Here is a 21,104-nt window from a genome sequence, read left to right as displayed (position 1 = left end):
GTGGACTTTAGGTGGCTAGAGTGGGAGCTCCTGTGGTAGGGGTGAAGGTGTTCCAAAGCTGCATTTGGATTTGGGGGTGGGGCAGTCGGCTTGGAGTTGCCTGTGGGGCTGGGCATTGGGCAGTGGGAAGGGGCTGAACGGATGCGTGGGGACTCGGGCACACAGTTGAGACCTTAGGCTGAGGGCTGGAGTGCAGAAGGTGGCTTGGCGTGATGGGAGGAAATCGAGGGGCAGGTGGTGTGCAGTCTCCCACTGCAGAGTGGACGGGTTGGCTGTGCTAGGTGCCACAAAGCCCTGTCCATTCTGAGCAGCCTGGTTCAGGTTCACAGTGTGCCTGGCCATGACTTCAGGCATGCCACTGGGCCTGCCTGCACCGGGCACTCCTGTGCCTTTCCCTCTGCAGCCTTCTGCTCCACCTTACCCGCCTGGCAGCCTGCCCCACAGTGCTGCCTCCCAGGAGCTGTGGCATGGGCCTCAGGCTCACAGGCTGCGTGTAAGCTGCATGTGAGCTCTTCAGATGGCTGGGCCAGCTTTATGACTGCTACTTGTCACAAATGAGTAGCCCAGGTGCACCAGTGACCCATGTTGTACTTTGCTAGCATTTTGTTTGCTTCTCCTTGTCCTGACTTAGCCCAAAGATGGTGTGAGGCAGCTCCTTGGCTCTAGCCCGGGTAGGGGAAAGTGCGTGACAGTGTCTGTGCACCTCTGACCTGTCGTGCTCCCTCCTGGGGGCCATCCTGACATCAGCCATCCAGCCAGGATTGTTATGTTCTGATGTCAGGCCAAGGGTTAACACTGCCGGGTGGGGACCTGGCACTGGGATGCTATTCCCTTGTCCGTGAGAGTCCCTCATGCCATTTCATTATGTCTGTGTTTTTAAAATTTCATTTCCTTTTTTCTTTTGTCCCTAAATTTCTCACTTGTTCCCAATTCCTGTTAGAGAATTATGTTTCAGTTAAATCTTTGTGCTTTTCCTAGTCACCCGGCCTGTTAGTGGCAGGTGTCAAGTGGGTAACAAGTCTTGAGCTTTTTTCTTTGACTGCCTGTAAAGCAAAGAAGGGGTTGGGAGTAGTGTTCTAAAACTGACTTAGAAACGTATGAATTGGAAGTAGTTTCACGTGCTGGTGAGAGTATGCAGCTCAGGTATAATGAACACTTGCTGTCGAGTCACAGGGAGCAGTGGTCGGCAGACATGCAATTTGTTAGCAAAGTTTACTCAGCCCCTGGGGTGCCTCTGGCCATAGCCAAGGCAGGCAGTGAGGGATTGATGGCCGTGGTGCCCACAGCTGTGCAGGCAGCAGCTGAGGCTAGGACTCTTGTCTTGTAGAACCTCATCCCAGGCTCCTTTGTGCACCATGTGCTGTTCTAGGCCCAAGAGTACAGCAGTAAACAAGGTGGACAGCTTCCTGCTATTGAGGAGGGACTTAGATTCTCTGGGTTGGAGCCATATAAACAAGCACAATTGAGAAGAGTTTCGTGCATTGGAGGCGCTGAGTGGCAGGCAGGGCTGGGTAGGCTCTGTCTGGTGGAGGGGAGGGTACTCCTCTACTCCCCTAGTTCTTAGAGGTTCTTTCCAATCAATCCTTGGTTGACTTTACTATTTTTATCTGCCATGTGTCATAATTTTGAAGCCATCTCTACAACTCAAAGTGTTTTTGAAGTGATTGTAGGATGCTCTTGTCTTCTGTGCAGGTCGTGGCCGTCCTCCTACAGAACCATTGCCCGACGGGTGGATCATGACATTCCATAACTCCGGAGTCCCGGTGTACCTACACAGAGAGTCTCGGGTGGTCACCTGGTCCAGGCCGTACTTCCTGGGAACGGGAAGCATACGGGTAGGGGATGCATCAGTCATGAATTTAGTCTTGTAAGTTTGCAGACTGAACATACACACGCTGTGTTTGCATGCTAGCCAGGCAGAGGCAAGTGGAAGGCTTCAGATGTTCAGAGGTTTGAGGTCATCCTTGTAATCTGTGTTGCAATTTCACTATCCACAGAAACATGATCCTCCTCTGAGCAGCATTCCTTGTCTCCATTACAAGAAAATGAAGGACAATGAGGAAAGAGAGCAAAACAGTGAGCTCACCCCCAGTGGGGAAGTGTCCCCTGTCAAGCCCCTGAGCCGATCTGCAGAGTTGGAGTTCCCCCTGGAAGAGCCTGACTCCATGGGAGCTGACTCGGGGGCCCTCGATGAGAAGGACCCACTGGGGGCTGAGGCTGCCCCCGGAGCCCTGGGGCAGGTGAAGGCCAAGGTTGAGGTGTGCAAAGACGAATCAGTTGGTAAGTTTCTGGGGTGAACTTTCTTCCTTCCTTGTTGGCTGGGATCCATCTGCAGGGATGTGGCTGCACTCTACGCCTTCCCCGGGGTCACGTTCCTCCTGCTGAAGGCCACCTGTTCCTGCTTTTGTCTGTGAGGAAGGAACTTCTGGGGACCTCTCTCCACTCTTTCGTGGTTGGAAATGCCTGTCTCCCTGATCTTAGAACCTGCCTGGGTCTGCAGGCCCCACATGGCCGGGGCTGCCATGGAGATGGCTACTGTCAGTGCACACTGGCGTTTTTCTCTGGTTACTTTTGTGACCTTTCCTGAAATCTTGGTTTTTCAGTAGGATGTGCTCATGTGGCATTGTTTTGATCTGTCTTGATGCACTCAGAATGAACTTCTTCAATCCACAGATTCAGTACTGGAAGACAGCCACTATTCTGTGGATGTTTCCCCCTTCAACCCCATAATTGCTTTTGGCTATGTATTGGTGTTTCTCTTCTCTCTTCTGTGTCTTTTAGCTTAGGCCTACCCGTGAAATTCTTAGTTGTCTCTACAGTGGTGGCCAACCTCTCTCAGCCCACCTGCTGAAATTCAAAGAGAACTTTGTCTTTTCAGGATTTTGATTTTTGCTATTTAGCTATTGTCTGAATATTGCTGCCCAGCCTTCCTTGTAACTCTTAAGTGTGTGGAGCCTAGAAAAGCTGGGGCGGGGTGGGGGGGTGCACCACTGCTGAGGGAGGGGCCTTGGTGGAGAGGGCTGGTTGGAGCCTTAGGCATCTAGGGAAAGGCAGGGTGTGTCACTGGCCCCCAGCTTCCCCCTGCGGACAGACTGCTATCTTCCCCCAACCTGCCTGCCTGTTGCCTCCCTCCCCATCCACGTCAGCTGCCCCTGTCTTCTGTCCATGTGTCCGGGCTTTTCTAAGGACCCAGCTGGAACAGAGTTTTCGCTTTAAGACTTCAACGTAATGGGGGTTTCTTTCTTCAAATCCATCTTTTTTTTTTAAAGATTTTATTTATTTGACAGAGAGAGAGAAAGCGAGAGCAGGAACACAAGCAGGGGGAGTGGGAGAGGGAGAAGCAGGCTTCCCGCCGAGCAGGGAGCCCGATGTGGGACTCGATCCCAGGACCCTGGGACCACGACCTGAGCCGAAGGCAGACGCTTAACAACTGAGCCACCCAGGCGCCCCTCAAATCCATCTTTTATGCACATGTAACACCTGAATGTGTTCTTGTTTTTTGGAAAAGACCTCTCTTTCACTTCTAATTTTACTCCTTTTGGAGAGGTGACCACTTGTACTTATTTCCAGACTTCTTTCCCTGCATTCACATGTAAAGAAATACGTGGTTTAGTGTGTAACTAAGTGGGTGCTGTTTCACAGCCTTGTGTTTTAACCATGTATTTCTCGGTCTTGCACATGGACTTCCTCCCTCTACTTCCACAGGCATTGCTGTTAGGGCTCGGTGTGAACCACAAGAGTCCCTGCCTCAGGGCTTACACTTGCATAAGAAACCAGTGAGGGTGATGTGACCCTCTAGGATATCCTGGGAGCGAGAGGGGTAGTGGGTGCAACAGTAAAAGCAGGAGGCCCCTGGGAACTTCACTGAGTGGAGGTGGGTGGTGAGCAGTGGGATTGGGCCAGGGGCTGTGTGGGGAGAGGCATGACTGGTGCCAGGGCCCCAGCTGCCTGGGTGTGTTGCTGAGTGTGCAGGCAGCCAGGATGGCCGGAGGGGAAGAGCGCAAGGTGCACAGTGCTTCGGCTGCTGTGGTACTTGTTTTGATACAGGGAGAAAAGTCTTGAAGGCCATCTGGTTTTTTTTTTTTTTTTTTAAAGGTTTTTCTTTTTCTTCTTGTTCCAAATAGACTAAAAGAGCATCTCAGAAATTTGTCCATAAGGGACCTTCCTGAGTAATTTGAGTGACAGGACCTGGTTCAGGGGCGCCTGGGTGGCTCAGTCTGAAGTGTCTGCCTTAAGCTCAGGTCATGATCCCAGGGTCCTGGGATCGAGCCCCATGTCAGCGGGGAGCCTGCTTCTCCCTCTCCTTCTGCGCCTCTCCCCTACTTGTGCTCTCTCTCTTGCGCACTCTCTCTCTCAAATAGATAAATAAAATCTTAAAAAAAGAAAAGAGAAAGGACCTGATCCTTTGCTTTGTTTGCCCTTCAAAAGGGAAAGGGGAGTGGGGAATGGCATGGCGGGGCCTGTTTGATGGGCAGCGCATCACCATCCTACTCACTGGACAGAGGGAACATGACTCTTAGGTTGGAAGTTAGCAGTTTTGTTCTCTGGTAAATCCACACAGATCTTGAAGAATTTCGGAACTACCTGGAAAAGCGTTTTGACTTTGAGCAAGTCACTGTGAAGAAATTCAGGACTTGGGCCGAGCGGCGGCAGTTTAACCGAGAAATGAAACGGAAACAGGCCGAGTCCGAGAGGCCCATCCTGCCGGCCAATCAGAAGCTCATCACTCTGTCTGTGCAGGATGCACCCACAAAGAAAGGTGAGTTGGGGCACGTAAATTTTATCTTGGGCAGATTGGTTATCCTGTTCTTTTTCACTTGATGGTCTTAGAACATATGCTTTGTGTGCGAGTTGCATTTACTTCAAAGCTTATGTTTACCCTACGAATGCAGAGGTGCACTACGTTCACGGTGGTGAGCCCCTAATTCAGTGAGTCGCTAACTTGGATGGTGCCAGGTCCCGAGTGCTAGCTTGCGGCAGGTCCTCACGCTGTTGCTGAGATAGGCCTTCTTGTCACAGAGTTTGTCATTAACCCCAACGGGAAGTCCGAGGTCTGCATCCTGCACGAGTACATGCAGCGCGTCCTCAAGGTCCGCCCCGTTTATAATTTCTTTGAATGTGGTAAGTTTGACCTTCCTCGTCTCGGCCCTGAAGAATCCTACACCTCGCTGGGGTCACAGCTGGGGAGGCGGGAACTGATCATTAACCCCACTCTGCTGGGATAGAAGTGAAAGGGCAGGGCGGGGAGAAGCACGCTGCAGGTGGGCGGGTCGTGTTCACAGCTGTGTGTCCCTTCTGAGGACAAATGCCCCTGCTTCCCCTTTTCTTTATCCACACTCCCCCCACTCCCACCTTCTTCTCATCCCTTGCTCTGAGGAAGGCCCCCCACTGTCTCCACCTGCCCCCAGGTGGATGAAGGGGCCTCTGGCCTGCACTTCCCACCAGCCCTTCTCCTGTCACCATCCACATCACACCTTTGTGAAAACTAGTTTGTCTTCCCTGTAGAACCCTGAACCCAGGAGTCACTCATTGTTTTAATGTTGTTCCCTTGGCTTCAGCATTTCTGCTGTTCACAGTCCTCTGTCCATCCTTCACAGACATTGATCCCTGTCCCTGGTGGCTTGGCCTCTGGCCTCCTGTTTCCCCTCCAGCTTATGAACCTATGGTCCCCCGTTTCCCAGTTTTCCTGGCATGCTCTCTGCCTGCTGACCAATCCTTGGCCCTATCTCCATGCCTCAGGGAGCCCCCGTCTCTGCCTTCCAGCAGTAGCCCTGACCCCGCCTTGTCTGTAGGTGCTGGCAGATTGTATGTGTGCGTGCGTGCGCGCTTTTATTGTCTTGGCAAGTATTTTTAAAACCGTAATTTTAATTTTAAGAGAACCCAAGTGAGCCTTTTGGTGCCTCGGTGACCATTGATGGTGTGACCTATGGATCTGGAACTGCAAGCAGCAAAAAACTTGCGAAGAATAAAGCTGGTAATGTGCCTGCTTGGGTATCAGAGACCCATGCTGCCCACAGTGTCCGCCCCTCCCCTTGGCTAGGGAGGGCTGGGGGTGGGGCAGATCCATTTGATTTATGTAATCCTCTAACTTGGTTTTTTAAAAGTATGTGCTCATTGGAAAAGACTCAAATAGAGGAAGTAAAATGTGAGAAATAAAACTAGAAAATTCAAACCGTCTCTGCTCTGTGGCAGCTGGGCCAGAATCTCCCGCCCTTGTCCCCACTGCTCACAGAGCTCACTGGGCCATGGTGAGCACACATTCTAGAGTGGGGTTGTTCGTAAACCGTGCAAAACGTGGGCATGCTAGATAACAAAGAGGTGGATTTTCACACTGTTGGCATTCTTGAGTGGTTTTGACATGTGAGAGGATGAATTCCTGAGTCCTTCAATCTCTAGATTTGGGACTGCCACTCACTGAATGTAGCCTGTCAGATCCCTGGGAAGGCCTATGTTTTCCAGTTAAAAGGGAAGCCATTCTGCCTCACCATCAGGGTTACTTGGCCTCTTCTTGGAAGTGAAGCACATTTTAGGGTGGGTGTTGGGGGTGCACCTCAGGCCTGGTGCCCATAGTTCTATTCTTTTTATATATTTTTTAAGATTTTATTTATTTGAGGGGCGCCTGGGTGGCTCAGTCGTTAAGTGTCTGCCTTCGGCTCAGGTCATGATCCCGGAGTCCTGGGATCGAGCCCCGCATCGGGCTCCCTGCTCTGCGGGAAGCCTGCTTCTCCCTCTCCCACTCCCCCTGCTTGTGTTCCCTCTCTCGCTGTTGTCTCTGTCAAATAAATAAATAAAATCTTTAAAAAAAAAAAAAAAAAAGATTTTATTTATTTGAGAGAGAGAAAGCATGAGCTGGGGGGAGGGGCAGAGGGAGAAGCAGACTCTCCGTTGAGCAGGGAGCCTGATGTGGGGCTCGATCCCAGGACCCGGAGATCATGACCTGAGCCGAAGGCAGACGCCCAACCAACTGAGCCACCCAGGTGCCCCCCACAGTTCTATTCTTAAGGTTTCTACCTCTGCTGTAGTGTCTTCCAAAGCACTCTGCCCTGTACAGGCATGAAGTATGTCAGTTTCAACACATTCTTACCAGGTCTCAGGTGGTGAAAGTGCTTTTGTTCATGTGACTCTGAGTTTACCTTGGAGTTGCTTTCTTTTGTGGTATATGCTGAGGATGATTGAGAGGATATGTTACTTTCTGCCCTTCCTTCTGTGAGGCTGTGCTGGGATCATGCACTCCACCCCTTCTCCGGGAAGGCCTGCTGTCCATTTTAGAGAGATTGTGCCAAAAGGCTTTTTCAGCTCAGCAAACTAGTGCTACCAAGGTCATGGGGCAAATAGTTCAGAGTAGGGCCCATTGTGGGGGTGGAAACGTCCTGGCAGTAGGGCTCTGCTCTCCCCACGTGTGAGGATCCACTTCCTCTGCCCAGATCCCAGCTGCTCTCTAGATATCTCACATGCTAGCACCTACGACTCTGTAGGGTCAGATTGTTACCCCTCCCCATTCCCCAGCACTCCCCACTTCCCCACCCCAGTGGTGAGTGGCAGCCCTGCTCATTCAGAAATCTGTGCTCAGCATTGAGCCATCCCTCTCCTCCGTCCTGCAGACACTTTCTCAAGAGTATCCGTCCAGTCTCACTGCTTTTCCCTCCCGCACTCAACAGCAGCCTGCTCAGTCCTCAGCCCTCACTACTTGGCCTGGGTCCTGCTGAGCCATTTGCCTGCACGCCACCACCGTGATTTCTTGGAAACAGAGCTCGCCTGCCTTGCCTGCTACAAGTACCTCAGGGCAAGAGTACATGCAGCTTTTGTGGCTTAGGAGGCTGCCCACAGCCTAACACTTGCCCCACTGCGTCCTTTGCTCAGGATGTGCTCCTCCATCCTCTACTCTCCCTGCCTTGGAAGCAGTGCTGTTCCCCAGGGCCCTTGCTTCCCTCTGAGCCATGGGAACCTTGGCCCTGCGCAGGAGCCAGCGTGCAGCTTGCTCTGGAGTCAGGAAGCAAGCTGGGTCCAAGCCCTCACCCTTGGGGTTTTTCTTTTCGTAGCCCGAGCTACGCTGGAGATCCTTATCCCTGACTTTGTCAAACAGACCTCTGAGGAGAAGCCCAAAGACAGTGAAGAGCTTGAGGTGAGTGTCATAATCCTGCTCTGTCTAGACCTGTGGCTCCAAGGCAGTGTCTGCGCCACCCCCCAGGCTAGTGCAGGTATGGATTTAAATCATCCAAGCTCCAGGTGATTTTTGTTTGTTCATATTTCATAAAGGGAAACGTGTTTGTCTTTGTGCAAGCAAGGCGGGGAAATGTCATTTTTTTCTGAGATTTTTGCCCCCTGTGTCTTGTAATGGGTGGCAAAGAATGTGCACAGTCAGCTCTCCCCTGACTGTAGATCCATGGTGGGAATCTTTGAGACAGAGTCTGTAAGTTATGTTGTTCTTTGTATTAAGAACTGTTTAAAACTACTTGTAAACCTTTTTGGGTAGATATGAATCTATGGTTATTTGTAGTGAGGGCTTTTCAAACTCTGAAGAAGGCTTTCTTTTTTATAACTGCTCTTTTGATCTGTATATACCATACATTTTGCTCCTTTAAACCATACTGTTGAGTGGATTTTCATATATTCAGAGTTGTGCCTTCATCACAATGGTCTAATTTTAGAATATTTTCATCTTTCTAAAAGGAAACCCCGTACCCATTAGCAATCACTCCTAATTCTCCGTGTCCCCCAGCCCCTCAATCCCTGGCAACCACTAATCTCCTTTCTGTCTTGATGGATTTGCTAGCTCTGGACACTTCATATCAGTGGAATCATATGACATGTGGTCCTTTATTGACTGGCTTCTTTTTAAACCATGCTGTGTTAGCTGTGGGTTTTATCCGATTGAGGAAGTTTCCTTCTGTTTTGCTGAGAGTTTTTTTCAGGAATGGATGTTGGATTTTGTCAAATGTTTTTCCTTCTTCTATTGAGATGATTGTGTGGTTTTTGTCTTTTACTTTATTCATATTAGTGGTATATTGCGTGGGTTTTTGAATATTAAACCAATCTTGGATTCTGGGACAAATTCCACTTGGTTTTGTTGTACCTAAGTTTTATGTGTTGCTGGATTTAGCGTGCTGGTATTTTGTTAAGGATTTCTGCAGCTATATTTATAAGGGATACTGGTCTGTAGTTTTCTTGTAATGTGTGATGTTGGGGGAATACTGTCTTTACAGAATGAGGTGAAAATGTTCTTTTCTCTTGTGTGCAATAGTTTGTGAAAGGTTAGTATTAATTTTTAAACATTTGGTAGAATTCACAGTGAAACCATCTGAGTTTAGACTGGACTTTGACATTACTTAATTACGTTATTTAATTTTCACGTGCACTTCTCTTCAGATTTCCTGCTGCATTTTGAGCTGGTGTGGGGACTTTGTATCTTTATAGGAACTTTTCCGTTTGCTCTAGGCTATCTCATTCATTGGCATACATCTTTCATAGTGTGCCCTCATGACCCGCTTTATTTGGTAAGGTTGTGGTGCTGATCCTGCATTCACTCCTGATTTTAGTAGTTTCCCTCTGTTTTTCTCTTGGTCAGTCTAAGGTTTGTCACTGTCATTGATCTTTCAACGATCCAACTTCTGGTTTTGTTTTTTTTTTCCTATTGCCTTTTTTATTTTCTATTTCATTTATTTCTGCTCTAGCCTTTATTTCAATACTTTATTTGGCCAGTCTTAGGTTTAGTTTGTTCTTTTCTAGTGTTTTCAGGTTAGGGTATTGATTTGAGGTGTTCTTTTTAAATACTGGAATTTATGGCTATAAATTTTTTTCTGTGTACTACTTTAACTGCAGGCCATAAGCTTTAGTGTGTTGTGTTTCTGTTTTCGTTCATCTCAGGGTATTTTTCTAATTTCCCTTGGGATTTCTTCCTTGAACGATTGGTCATTTTAGGAATATTTACTTTTCATATATTTGTGAATTTCCCAAATTTCCTTTAGTTGTTGATCTTTAATTTAATTCCAGTGTGGTTCGAAAACATAGTTTGTATGATTTCAGTCAGTCCTTTTAAGTTCACTGAGGCTTGTCTTAGGACCTAGCATACAGTCTGCCCTGGAGAATGTTACCTGTGTGCATGAGGCGAGTGCACTTCCTGCTGTTACTGGGTGAAGCAGGTGTTGGTTAGGTCCAGTTGGGTTATGGTGTTTGTTCTCTATCTTTGTTGGTCTTCTGCCTTGTTCTTCTGTTTTTTTTTTTTTTTTCCTTGAGAGAGAGAGAGAGAGAGTGGGCGTGTGCGCGCCCGTGGTGGGGGAGGGGCAGAGGGAGACAGAATCCCAAGCAAGCTCCATGCCCAGCACGGAGTCCGAGTCCACCTCGGGGCTCAATCTCACGACCCTGAGGTCTCAACCTGAGCCGAAATCAAGAGTTGGATGCCCAACCGACTGAGACACCCAGGTGCCCTGCCTTCTGTCTGTTATTGAGAGTGGGTACTGGAGTCTCCAGCTGTTATTCTTGAATTATTTCTCCCTTCAGTTCTGTCCATTTTTGCTTCACGTATTTTGGGGCTGTTGTTAGATACATACATGTTTGTGGTATTGTGATATAATAAGAGGTATATGTTTGGTGTTTGTTCTTGGTTCCTGGTGCAGAGCTTCTACAATATATTAATGTTTGTTTTTTGTCCCCAGTTCTTTAAAAAGCTGCAGGTTGATAAAGGTGAATGGAATGTCTTTTCTTATTTTTAACACACTCCTTTCTTTCTTTTTTTATATTTTATTTATTTAAGTAATCTCTATACCCAACGTGGGGCTCAGACTCAAGACCCCAAGATCATGAGTTGGCATGTTCCACCAACTGAGCCAGCTAGATTCCCCCAACACATCCCGTTCAACCACACCTGGGTTTATGTTAATAAAGTGACTTTTGGACCATCCCTTTGAATGGGAGCTGGTTGCCTGTGGAATCTACCATATAATTAGAGGGTTAGAACTTTCAGCCCCTCCTTTCCCATGTGTGTTGTGTGTGTGTGTGTGTGTGTGTTTAGGAGGCAGTGGAGGTTGAGCTAATCACTAATGGCCAGTGATGTAATCAGTTATGCCTGTGTAGTGAAGCCTTCATAAAAAAAAAAAACAAAACTGAAGGGGTTCAGAGAGCATCTGGGTTGATGAACACATTGAGGTGCTAAAAAAGATGGCATGCTCAGAGAAGGCATGGAAGTTCTGTACCCCTTTATACTTTATTTATCTTTTCAATCTGGTTGTTCCTGAGTTATATCCTTTTGTAATAAACCAGTTCTTTATTAAGTAAACTGTTGTCCTGAGCTCTGTGAGCTGTTCTGGAAAATTACTGAAGCTGAGGAAGGGTTGGGAACCGGTATTGTACAGCTGCTCAGAGCACAGGTGACAACCTGGACTTGAGGTCAAGTGATGGCAACAGTCTTGTGGGACTGAGCCCTTAACCTGTGGAGTCTGCTCCAACTCCTGGCAGTTAGCGTTAGAACTGCTTGGTGTGGAAACCCACTCATTTGGTGTCAAGTGTTGAAACTAGAAGTCAGTTCTGTTTAATGTTTATGATATTAATGTCATCTTGATAGATGGGCCCTTTGTCATTATTAAATATCCTTTATTTCTAATAACAATTTTTGTCTTAGAGTCAGTTTTATCTGATATAGTCACTCCTACTCTCTTAATTACTCTTTGTGTGATATGTGTTTCCTTCTTTTTACTTATAGCCTATTTGTGACTTTGAATCTAAATCATGTCTCTTATAGACAGCATATAATTGGGTTTTGTTTTTATCCTTCTGTCAGTCTCTGCCTTTTGATCTGAGGGCTTAGGCAATTTTTGGGGAAGATTTCATTTTATTTTTAAAGAATTAATTTATTTGAGAGAGAGTGAATGAGAGTGGGGGGAGGGGCAGAGGGAGAGAGTCCCCATGCAGACTTCCCACTGAGCGTGGAGCTGCCCTGCTCAATCCCAGCACCCATGAGACCATGACCTGAGACAAAACGAAGAGTGGGATGCTTAACTGAGCCACCCAGGCGCCCCTAAAGATTTCATTTTTACATAATCTCTGCACCCAACATGGGGCTCGAACTCACAATCCTGAGATCAAGAGTCGTATGCTTCACTGACTGAGCCAGCCAGGCACCTGTTTTAATTTCAGTTTATTGACTTGTTTTGTTTTGTTTTGTTTTTCAGCGGGTTGGGGGGGTGGGGTGCTTAGTCCATTGAAATGTAATTACTGATAAGGTAGAATTGATGTATGCCACGGCACTGTTTGCTTTCTGTTTTATGTCTTTCTATTCCTCAGTTCCTCCATTACTGTCTTCTTTGTCTTAGATACTTTAGTTATTTTCTCAGTGGTTGTCCTAGGGAATTTCAGTCACATCTAAACTAAAAACAGTCTAGCTTGGACTATTGGCAGCTTACTTCAATCATATACAAAACTTCGCTCCTGTATAGCTCTATTTACCCCCACTTTTATGCTTTCACTGTCACAAATGACATCTCTGTATGTTGTGTGTCCATAAACATGGATTTATAATTATTGCTTTATGTAGTTGTCTTTTAATTCAGGTAGAAATAGTATGTGTTTATATTGTCTTTTATTTACTATAGTTATCTTTACCTTCTGTAGTGCCCTCAGTTTGTTAACAGTCTGTAGTGTTCCTTTTATTTCAGCTGGAAGGCTCTTAGTATTTCTGGGAGGGCAGTTCTGGTAGCAGTGGATTCTCTCAGGTTTTGTTGATCTGAGAATGTCTTAATGATTCCCTTTTTTGTTTTTTTTTTTTAAAGATTTTTATTTATTTGACAAGAGAGAGACACAGCGAGAGAGGGAACACAAGCAGGGGGAGTGGGAGAGGGAGAAGCAGGCTCTCCGCGGAGCAGCGAGCCCGATGCAGAGTCGCTTAACCAACTGAGCCACCCAGGCGCCCCTGATTCCCTTTTTTGAAGCATGGTTTTGCTGGTTATAGAATTCTTGGTTGACATTCTTTTTCTTCATAGTGGGAATATGTCATCCTACTGCCTTCTGGCCTCTACAAGGAATGAGAAGCCAGTTGTTCATCTTACTGAGTCATATTGATGAGTTGTTTCTCTTACTGTTTTCAAGGTTTTCTCTTTGGTCTTTGACAGGTATGTCTAGGTATAGATTTCTTTAGCTTATTATTTTGGAATTTGTTGAACTTCTTGAATATGTAATGTTTTTCATCCTTGGGAAGTTTCAGCCTTTATTTCCTCACATATTTTTTTTTTGCCCTTTTATTTCTCCTCTCTTTCTGGGACTCCCATTATATGTAAGCAGGTATACTCGCACACTATCCCACAGGTCTCATAGACACACAGACCTCATAGTCACTAGTCTTTTTCCTCTTTTTTTTTTTTTTTAATGTTCCTCAGACTGGATATTAACCCAACCAGTACGGGGCTTGAACTCAGGACCCTGAGATCAAGAGTCAGAAGCTCAAGCGATTGAGCCACCCAGGCACCCCTTTGATTTGCCTGCCCTTTGATTTGCCTGTCTTAAGTTTGCTGATCTTTCTTCTGACCGAATCGGCTTTTGAACCCCTCTAGTGAATTTTTTTTATAATTTCTATGTCTTTATTGAAATTCTGTTTGGTGAGATATTGTTCTTGTGCTTTCTTTTAATTCTTTAGACATGGTGTGTTTGTTTTTTTTTTTAGTTTTTTGAGCATATTTATTATAGCTGATTTAAAGTCTTTAGTAAGTCCAGTTTCCTCAGGGATGGTTTGTATTGATGGCTTTCTCCCATCTTGTAGGGCATATACATTTGTGTGTCATTTCATATCTCATAATTTCTTTTGTCAAAACCTGGACACTTTAAGTAATGTGGCAACTCTGGATGTCAGATTACCTCCCCTTCCCAAGATTTGTTGTTCTTGCTGTTTTTGTTGCTGTCTATTTAGTGACTTTGTTAGTTTGCTAGGACTGACGTAACAACATACCACAGCCTGGGTGATTTAAACAACAGAAATTTTTTGCCTCACAATTCTGGAGTCTAGACCTCTAAAATCAAAGTGTCAGCAGGGTTGGTTCCCTCTGGGAGCTGGGAGGGAAGGATCTCTTTCAGCCCTCTTTCCTTCATTTGGAGATAGCTGTTGAAGATAACTAGTAACAGGCTTTCTCCATGTCTGTGTGTTTATTTCCAAATCTTCTCTTTGTAATGACAGTAGTCGTGTTGGGCTTAGGGCCCACCCTAATGACTTCATTTTCACTTGATTACCTCTGTAAGGATCCTGTCTGCAAAAAAGGTCACATAATGGCATACTGGGAGTTAGGATTTCAACATATGAATTTGTGGGGGGACATATTTCAACCCATAACAGTGACTTTCCTAGACTATTCTGCAGGCAGGGGATGTGTGGCTCCAGCAGCCTTTTTGGAGGATGGGAACTTTGTTTTGTCACAGCAGCTTATCTGAGCAGGCTCTGCTGTTGGCCACTGGTGGTGGGGGGAATGGGGTATCTTGCAGGACACACACACCCCTTGCCTGTGGCTATTATGGTAAAGTTTAAAGTAACTCAGTAAATTACAGTTGACTTGAAAATTTTTTGACATGTTGAGATAATGGAAAATTCTCCAGGGTTAGTAGAACAAGCGTTAGGAATGCCTGGTTTCAAGATAACATCCAAGACAGTCTCTCTTTAGTGTTGTGGCCTCTAAGATACCAGCATCTTCCTTGGTTGGTGGTTGAATGAATAAGCAGCTCATTACAGTTTTTAAATCTGAAAGTCTCTGTGCTTGCTCTAGTTTTAGTTCACTTGTGTTTAGCACCATTGTAGTTCCCTAAGCAGGGACCACCCAGTTTCATTCTGGCCAGCACAGGGACCTAGGGTGTGTTCCATGGCTCCTCCAGCGTTGGCAGGATATGTGTGTTGCATAGTGGCCTGTCGCTCCAGTTCCCTGCTCTGTCCCAGCTGCCCTTCGCAGTCCTACCACCTGCATTGCGGCCTCCTCATATGTGGCCATGCAATGGGATGTGCACCTGGAGGGCTGCAAGCTCTCTCTAGACTTTACCATCAGCCTTGTCACTGCCTCACACTTTGTGATCAGGGTACACTTGGTGATCAGAGGCCGGTGGTTACCTCTTCTCTGTTGGAGGTGCATGGTTTAATGATGACCAGCTGGCAGTCTTTGTGCTCTGTTCTTTCGTCCTCCACCTTTCCTCCTGCCCTCAGTCTGCAAGGTCATTGTGGCTGCAGCCTTTTCCTTGGAGCTTTTCCCATCAGCACCTCTAGTGAGGCATTTGCATTTGCCTGAGGCATCTGCCAGGACAGGTGCTGTGGGTTTCAGGGATTTGTGCCTCAGGTTGTGCCGAATAGTAGTAAGATTCAGGTTCTGGCCATGTATTCTGGGGCTCGTCTGGAAAGTGAGGGATCTTTCTAGAAATGACATCAGAAAGTAGGCTGAGAAAGAGGAGGTTTCCTCAGGTGGAGGATACCACATGGGCAGCTTGGAAATCCCAGGTAAAAGTTCCCTTGTACACACAAGGGGCTTTTCCATGTCACTTCTCCAATTCTCTGACGTCAGCGAGGTGTCTACAACTCTGCTCAGTTCTCACACTGTCTACATGGAGTTGCTTCAATCCCAAAAGACTGCCCACACTTCCCACTCCAGCCACAAATGGGGTGCCCAGGCCACCCACATTGCCCAGCCAAGGACAGATTCAGGGGTTCCCATGACTTCCCTCAGTTTCATTAATTTGCTTGAATTAGAACTTTCTTAGAATCTACTCTCAGAACTCAGGGAAACACCTTATGTTTACTGGTTTATTATAAAGGATACAGATGGACAGCCAGATGAACAGGTCCTTAAATTGTGTTTGCTCTTTCTGGTGACCAGCCCCATCATGAAGCTCCCATCATGAAACTATCTAGGGTCCCCACCAACCCCAACCCCTCCCCCGCTCCAGCCTCCTCATTAGCATAAACTCAGGTGAGGTCCAGAGGGGCTCGTTTGAATAACAAAAGATATACCTGTTGCTCAGGAAATTCTAAGGGTTTTAGGAGCTCCATGCCAGGAACTGGATACAAGGACCAAATATGTGTCCGATGGCCAAAAATATCCTCATCCTCTGGAGAGGGTTTTTCACACTTAGAATTTAATTGTATAGGTGTGTGCACACATACACATTGTATTTTTCCCTTGTTTTATTTATTAATTTATTTATTTTTACAGATTTTATTTATTTATTTGACAGAGACACAGTGAGAGAGGGAACACAGCAGGGGGAGTGGGAGAGGGAGAAGCAGGCTTCACGCTCAGCAGGGAGCCCGATGCGGGGCTCATCCCAGGACTCTGGGACCATGACCTGAGCCGAGGGCAGACGCTTAACGACTGAGCCACCCAGGTGCCCCATGTATTTTTCCCTTGTTTTAAAATTTGTCAGAGAAGAGAGTAGCTTCTCTGTCAGGTTGGATGTGTTAGAGCAGCTCAGTCCTGACTGATTTTGCTCTCTTGCTCCTAAAAAATTGTGACAGTGTTTCTGTCACATCCTTGTGAGTAGCTCGATAGGTGGTGGCCCCTCTTTCCCATGGTGCTTCTGTGGAGGTGTGGTGCCAGAGCTCAGGCTGTGAGGGCATTCCCTTCTTGTGTGGACTCCCGGGGGACGGACAGCAGGATGCCAAGGTGGGCTGAGTGGGCCCTGGTTCTTTGGGAGCTCTCGCTGTGCCCTGCTGTTCTTGTGGTACAGTGGCACAAAGTCCACATGCAATGGTGGCGTGGATATAGAAATCCAGAGTTTGAGAGCTGCCATGGAAGTAGAGGCTTGGGGCAGGGCGTGTTTGATGTTGATTAAAAAGGCAAAAACGGATGACCAGAACTGGCACCATGCCCATTCACAAGACCTGGGGTGATTTCTTCTCAGTATCTTACTGCTTCTTAGATACCTGTGGGATGGTGGCGCCTGGGTGGCTCAGTTGTTAAGCATCTGCCTTCGGCTCGGGTCATGATCCCAGTGTCCCGGGATCGAGCCCCGCATCGGGCTCCCCGCTCCGCGGGAAGCATGCTTCTCCCTCTCCCACTCCCGCTGCTTGTGTTCTCTCTCCCGCTGTGTATCTCGCTCTGTCAAATAAATAAACAAAATCTTTAAAAAAAAAAAAAGATACCTGTGGGTTCTGGTTGGTTCATGGTTGTTCTAGAATTTAGGTATCAGCGACCCGTTGTTTCTGCCTTTTTGGTTTTTTTTTTTCCCCCAATTTACTTTTTAATTTATACAGAGTTAAATGCACTTTTTGGTACACTTTTGTGTTTTGAACCATGCATATAGTTTTGTCATGTAACCCACAGCACAATCAAGAACATTTTCAAATTTCCCCCTCCCAGTTCTCTTGAACTGTCCTTTTGTCATCAGAATTCTCTCTTTTCACCCTGCTAGGCACTGAGCTGTCTCCCTAGGTTAGCCAGTTCCCGAATGTCTTATCAGTGGAGTCACAGGGTAGGTACCCCGAGAACCAGGCTCCAACTCAGTGATGCACGTAGGATTCGTCTCTGTTGGTGCCTGTGTCGATGGTTGGGTCATTTTTGCTGCTGAGCGTGCCCACTACAGGGCAGTGCTGGGTGTGTTCTTCCTTCTTGATTGAGGGGTGTTGAGCACACTGCCAGTTGTGGGTGATTAGCACTTGGTTGCTATGAGGCTGTCCAGGTTTCCATGTGAGCGTAGATAAATAAGCACCCAAGATGGCCTTGCTGGGCTGTACGGTAGGTGTGTGTTCAACTGGATACCTTTGCACATCTGTGGGGAGCAGCATGTATGTGTGGGTCTGTCTCTACATTTGGTTCTGTCTCCTTGGTCTGTGTGTCTGTCCCTTCACCAGTGCCATACCTTCTTGATGACATGAATTCCTTTTTTTTTTCTTTCTTTTTTTAAGATTTATTTATTTGAGAGAGAGAGCACGATTGTGGCGGGGGCAGGGGCAGAGGGAGAGTGAGAGAATCCCAAGCAGATTCCGCCACTGAGTGCGGAGCCCAGCGCAGGACTCGATCTCACAACCCTGAGATCCCGACCTGAGCTGAGACCAAGAGTCGGATGCTTAACCGACTGCACCACCCAGGCACCCAAATGACATGAATTCTTGAAATCAGATAGTGTGAACCCTCCAACTTTGTTCTTTTTCAAAAGTACTTCCATACCATGCTCCTTTGCCCTTCCATAAAGAAACAGTATGTCAGTATGGAAAGTTCTGTTGAGATTCTGATTGGAATTGTGTTACATCTGTAGATGAATTTGGGGAGAATGTACTTCCTAACGGTATTGAGTCTTCCGGTTCACAACCCCAGTGTGTCTCCCCATTTATTGAGGTCTTCGTTCATGTCTTTTATTGTAGCTTGGTCATCTCCAGTGTGCAGATCCTGCACTCGTTTTCTTAGATTTAGACATAAGTATTTCACACATGTTTTGGACCTGTTGTGAGTAGCACTTTAGTTTCAGTCCTGACTGTGGATTGCTAGTGTAGAGAGATGGAATTTACTGTCTGTATGTTGACTGTGTGTCTTGCCACTTTGCAAACTGTGTTACTTGTTCTAATAGTTTTTCTGTAGATTTCTTTGGAATTCCTGTGTACAGACTAGGTTGACTGAGATTAAAGGTGGTTGGATTTCTTCCTTTCCAATCTATATGCCTTTTATTTCTTTTTCTTGGCTTGCTGTTCTGGCCAGAAGCTCCATTACATGTTGAGTAGCAGTGGGGAGAGTGGACATCCTAGTCTTGTTCCTGATCTTAGGCGGGAAGGATCCAGCCTCTGACCACTGAGTGTGATGTTAGCTGTCCGTTTTTTGTTGGTGCCCTCTATCAGGTTGAGGAAGGGTTCTTCTATTCTTGGTTTGTTGAGTGTTTTTATCATGAAAGGGTGTTGGCAGTTTGTCAAATGCCCTTCCTGTACCTGTTGATAGGCCTTTTCCTCTTTAATTTGTTGATAGAGTGAATTTGGTTGATTGATTTATTTTTTAAAAACTGCATCCCTGGGATAAGTCCTACTTGGGCACGGCATAGATTTGTTTTTATGTGTTACTGGTTGCGAATTGCTAATACTCTGTTTAGGATTTTTATACCTGTATTCATGAGGGATATTAGTTTGTAGTTTTCTCTTTGGTGTTAATAACAGAGTACTACTAACATCATAAAATGAATTGGCAGTTGTTCCTCCTCTTAAGGTTTTTTGAAAGATTCTCTAGAATTGGTGGTGTTTTTTTTTTCTCTCTCAAATGTTTGGCAGTTGTCACCAATGAAGTCATCTGCATGTGTAGTTTTCTCTGCGGGAAAGTTGTATCAGCTTCTTGAAAAGGGCAGTTTGGGTAGTTTGTATTTTTTAAGGAATTGGTCCATTTTCTCTAAATTGTTGAATTTATGGGTGCTGGGCTGTCTGTGGTGCTCCCTCATGGTCCTTCAATGTCTGTTGGGCACTGATTCTCCAGGCTTCTTGCATACTGTTGTCAGTGGGTCACTTCTGCCCTTTGTGCTGCAGTTCCTATATGCCCCTCATAGGTTAACCATGAGCCACATGTGGCTGTGGCCCTTGGTGCAGGTAACTGTGGTGCCGGCCTTTGCCTGCGGCTGTTGGATGTCTTTGGGCTTCTGAGTATGTGTTCTCCAGCTCTATGTGTGCACCTCGGCTCTTGCAGGGAGGATCCTGGGCACACAGGTTGTTTTCCACCTACTCAGCCTGGTCCATAGCCCAGGTGCTGGCTGCCGGTTACAGACTGGTCCTCATAGGCTGAATGAGAGAGCCAGCCTCCGCTGATGGTTTGGCTACCTGGCCAGCCATTGAGGATGGGTCCAGGGCTTGACGTCTTGGTGAATAACTTTCCTTGGAAACTGATCCACGCTGATATGGGCACTTGTAAGTGGAGGTATCCTGTGGGGACCTGTTGGAAGACAATAGCCAAATGAGAGCAGGGAGATTTTCAGCTCACCAGAATCAGGAATCCTCTTCAGAAATAGTACCTTGCTTTTCTTGACTCAGTCAAAGTGAGTCCGCTGGTGGAGGGAGAGGAACCCGTGCCTCCGTCCCCACAGCAGCAGTGTTATGTTCTTACAAGAAGAGGCAGGGAGATGGAGAGGGGACCATGTGGAGATGGGAGTGATGCTGCCACAAGTCAAGGAAAGCTTGGGGCTGTCAGAACCTGGGAAAGCCAAGGAATGATCTTCCTGAGAGGTTTCAAAGGGAATGTGGCCTGCTGACTCCTTGCTTTTGGACTTTTGGCCTCCAGAAATGTGAGAAAATAAGCCACCCTTTTTGTGGTACCTTGTTATGGAGGTGGGCTGTGCTGAATGGATAGGCCATGGCCTCCCTTCACTGGGGGTGGCTCAGCAGAGGCCCAAGCCTGGTTGGAGTCAGAGCCACTTCCTGGCTGCTGCCTGCCTCTGTTGTGCAGAACTTGCCTTTTTTCCCCTAAAAAACGGATTAAGTGGTGTCTCATTAACCCTTCTTAGTAGTTCTGTTCTCTGGTTCTCATAGTGATTGGTTTCAGAGCCAGGACGGATGACTTTGTGTTTGAAACGGGAGCAAGGCCAGGCCCTTTGCAGCCTTCAGGAGGCTTGCCCTTTTTAGAGTACATTGCTTTTTGTCTTGACTTACCTTCTTTCTTCTATAGTCTCACGATGATCTTCACATTTTTCTCCTAAGGTTGTCTGTCTTTAGATTTCTGACTAATTGTTTGTTCAAACTTAGATTCAGCAAAGGCTCCCAGGCAGCACCAGGCTCTACCACCCTGTTGCAATATGTTCTCTCCAACCTAGCACAGCACTGCTCGTCCCGTCTCAGAGGGGCAGCTGGACAGTGAGGTGGGGGTGTGACATGCTCCTTGAGGCAGTAAAGAGGACAGGAAACTTCTGGGGCAAGCAGACAGCATGGGGAGCAGCTCTGCGCGTCCAGCAGGCTCAGTCCAGCACTTAGGAGTGGCTGCTTTGTTTTGTAGTATTTTAACCACATCAGTATCGAGGACTCACGGGTCTACGAGCTGACCAGCAAGGCCGGACTGTTGTCTCCCTATCAGATCCTCCACGAGTGCCTTAAAAGGTAGGGCGGGTGCTTCCCCTCCTGAGAGCGGTCATGGGGGCTTCTCTTTTGGTGCCCAGTGTCTTTACTAGCCATTTATCCTGGCTTAAGAGGTGCTGTTAAA

At 46.9% G+C, this 21,104-nt stretch overlaps 1 protein-coding gene across 2 annotated transcripts in view; it reads left to right on the top strand.

Moving 5' to 3' along the window:
• The window catches only part of DGCR8 (DGCR8 microprocessor complex subunit), a 34,365-nt gene that overhangs the window by 7,052 nt on the left and 6,209 nt on the right, over nucleotides 1-21,104 (top strand). For both annotated transcript variants that reach the window (XM_036104193.2, XM_036104191.2), the window contains exons 4-10: nucleotides 1,693-1,835; nucleotides 1,998-2,280; nucleotides 4,562-4,759; nucleotides 5,020-5,121; nucleotides 5,876-5,974; nucleotides 8,040-8,122; nucleotides 20,901-21,001. In XM_036104193.2, coding sequence (XP_035960086.1) covers nucleotides 1,693-1,835; nucleotides 1,998-2,280; nucleotides 4,562-4,759; nucleotides 5,020-5,121; nucleotides 5,876-5,974; nucleotides 8,040-8,122; nucleotides 20,901-21,001 — 1,009 coding nt within the window. The remainder of the gene's footprint in view (nucleotides 1-1,692; nucleotides 1,836-1,997; nucleotides 2,281-4,561; nucleotides 4,760-5,019; nucleotides 5,122-5,875; nucleotides 5,975-8,039; nucleotides 8,123-20,900; nucleotides 21,002-21,104) is intronic.

Source organism: Halichoerus grypus, chromosome 13, assembly GCF_964656455.1.
Source record: "Halichoerus grypus chromosome 13, mHalGry1.hap1.1, whole genome shotgun sequence".
In the NCBI taxonomy this organism is placed as follows: Eukaryota; Metazoa; Chordata; class Mammalia; order Carnivora; family Phocidae; genus Halichoerus; species Halichoerus grypus.
This window is presented reverse-complemented; position numbering and strand designations above follow the sequence as displayed.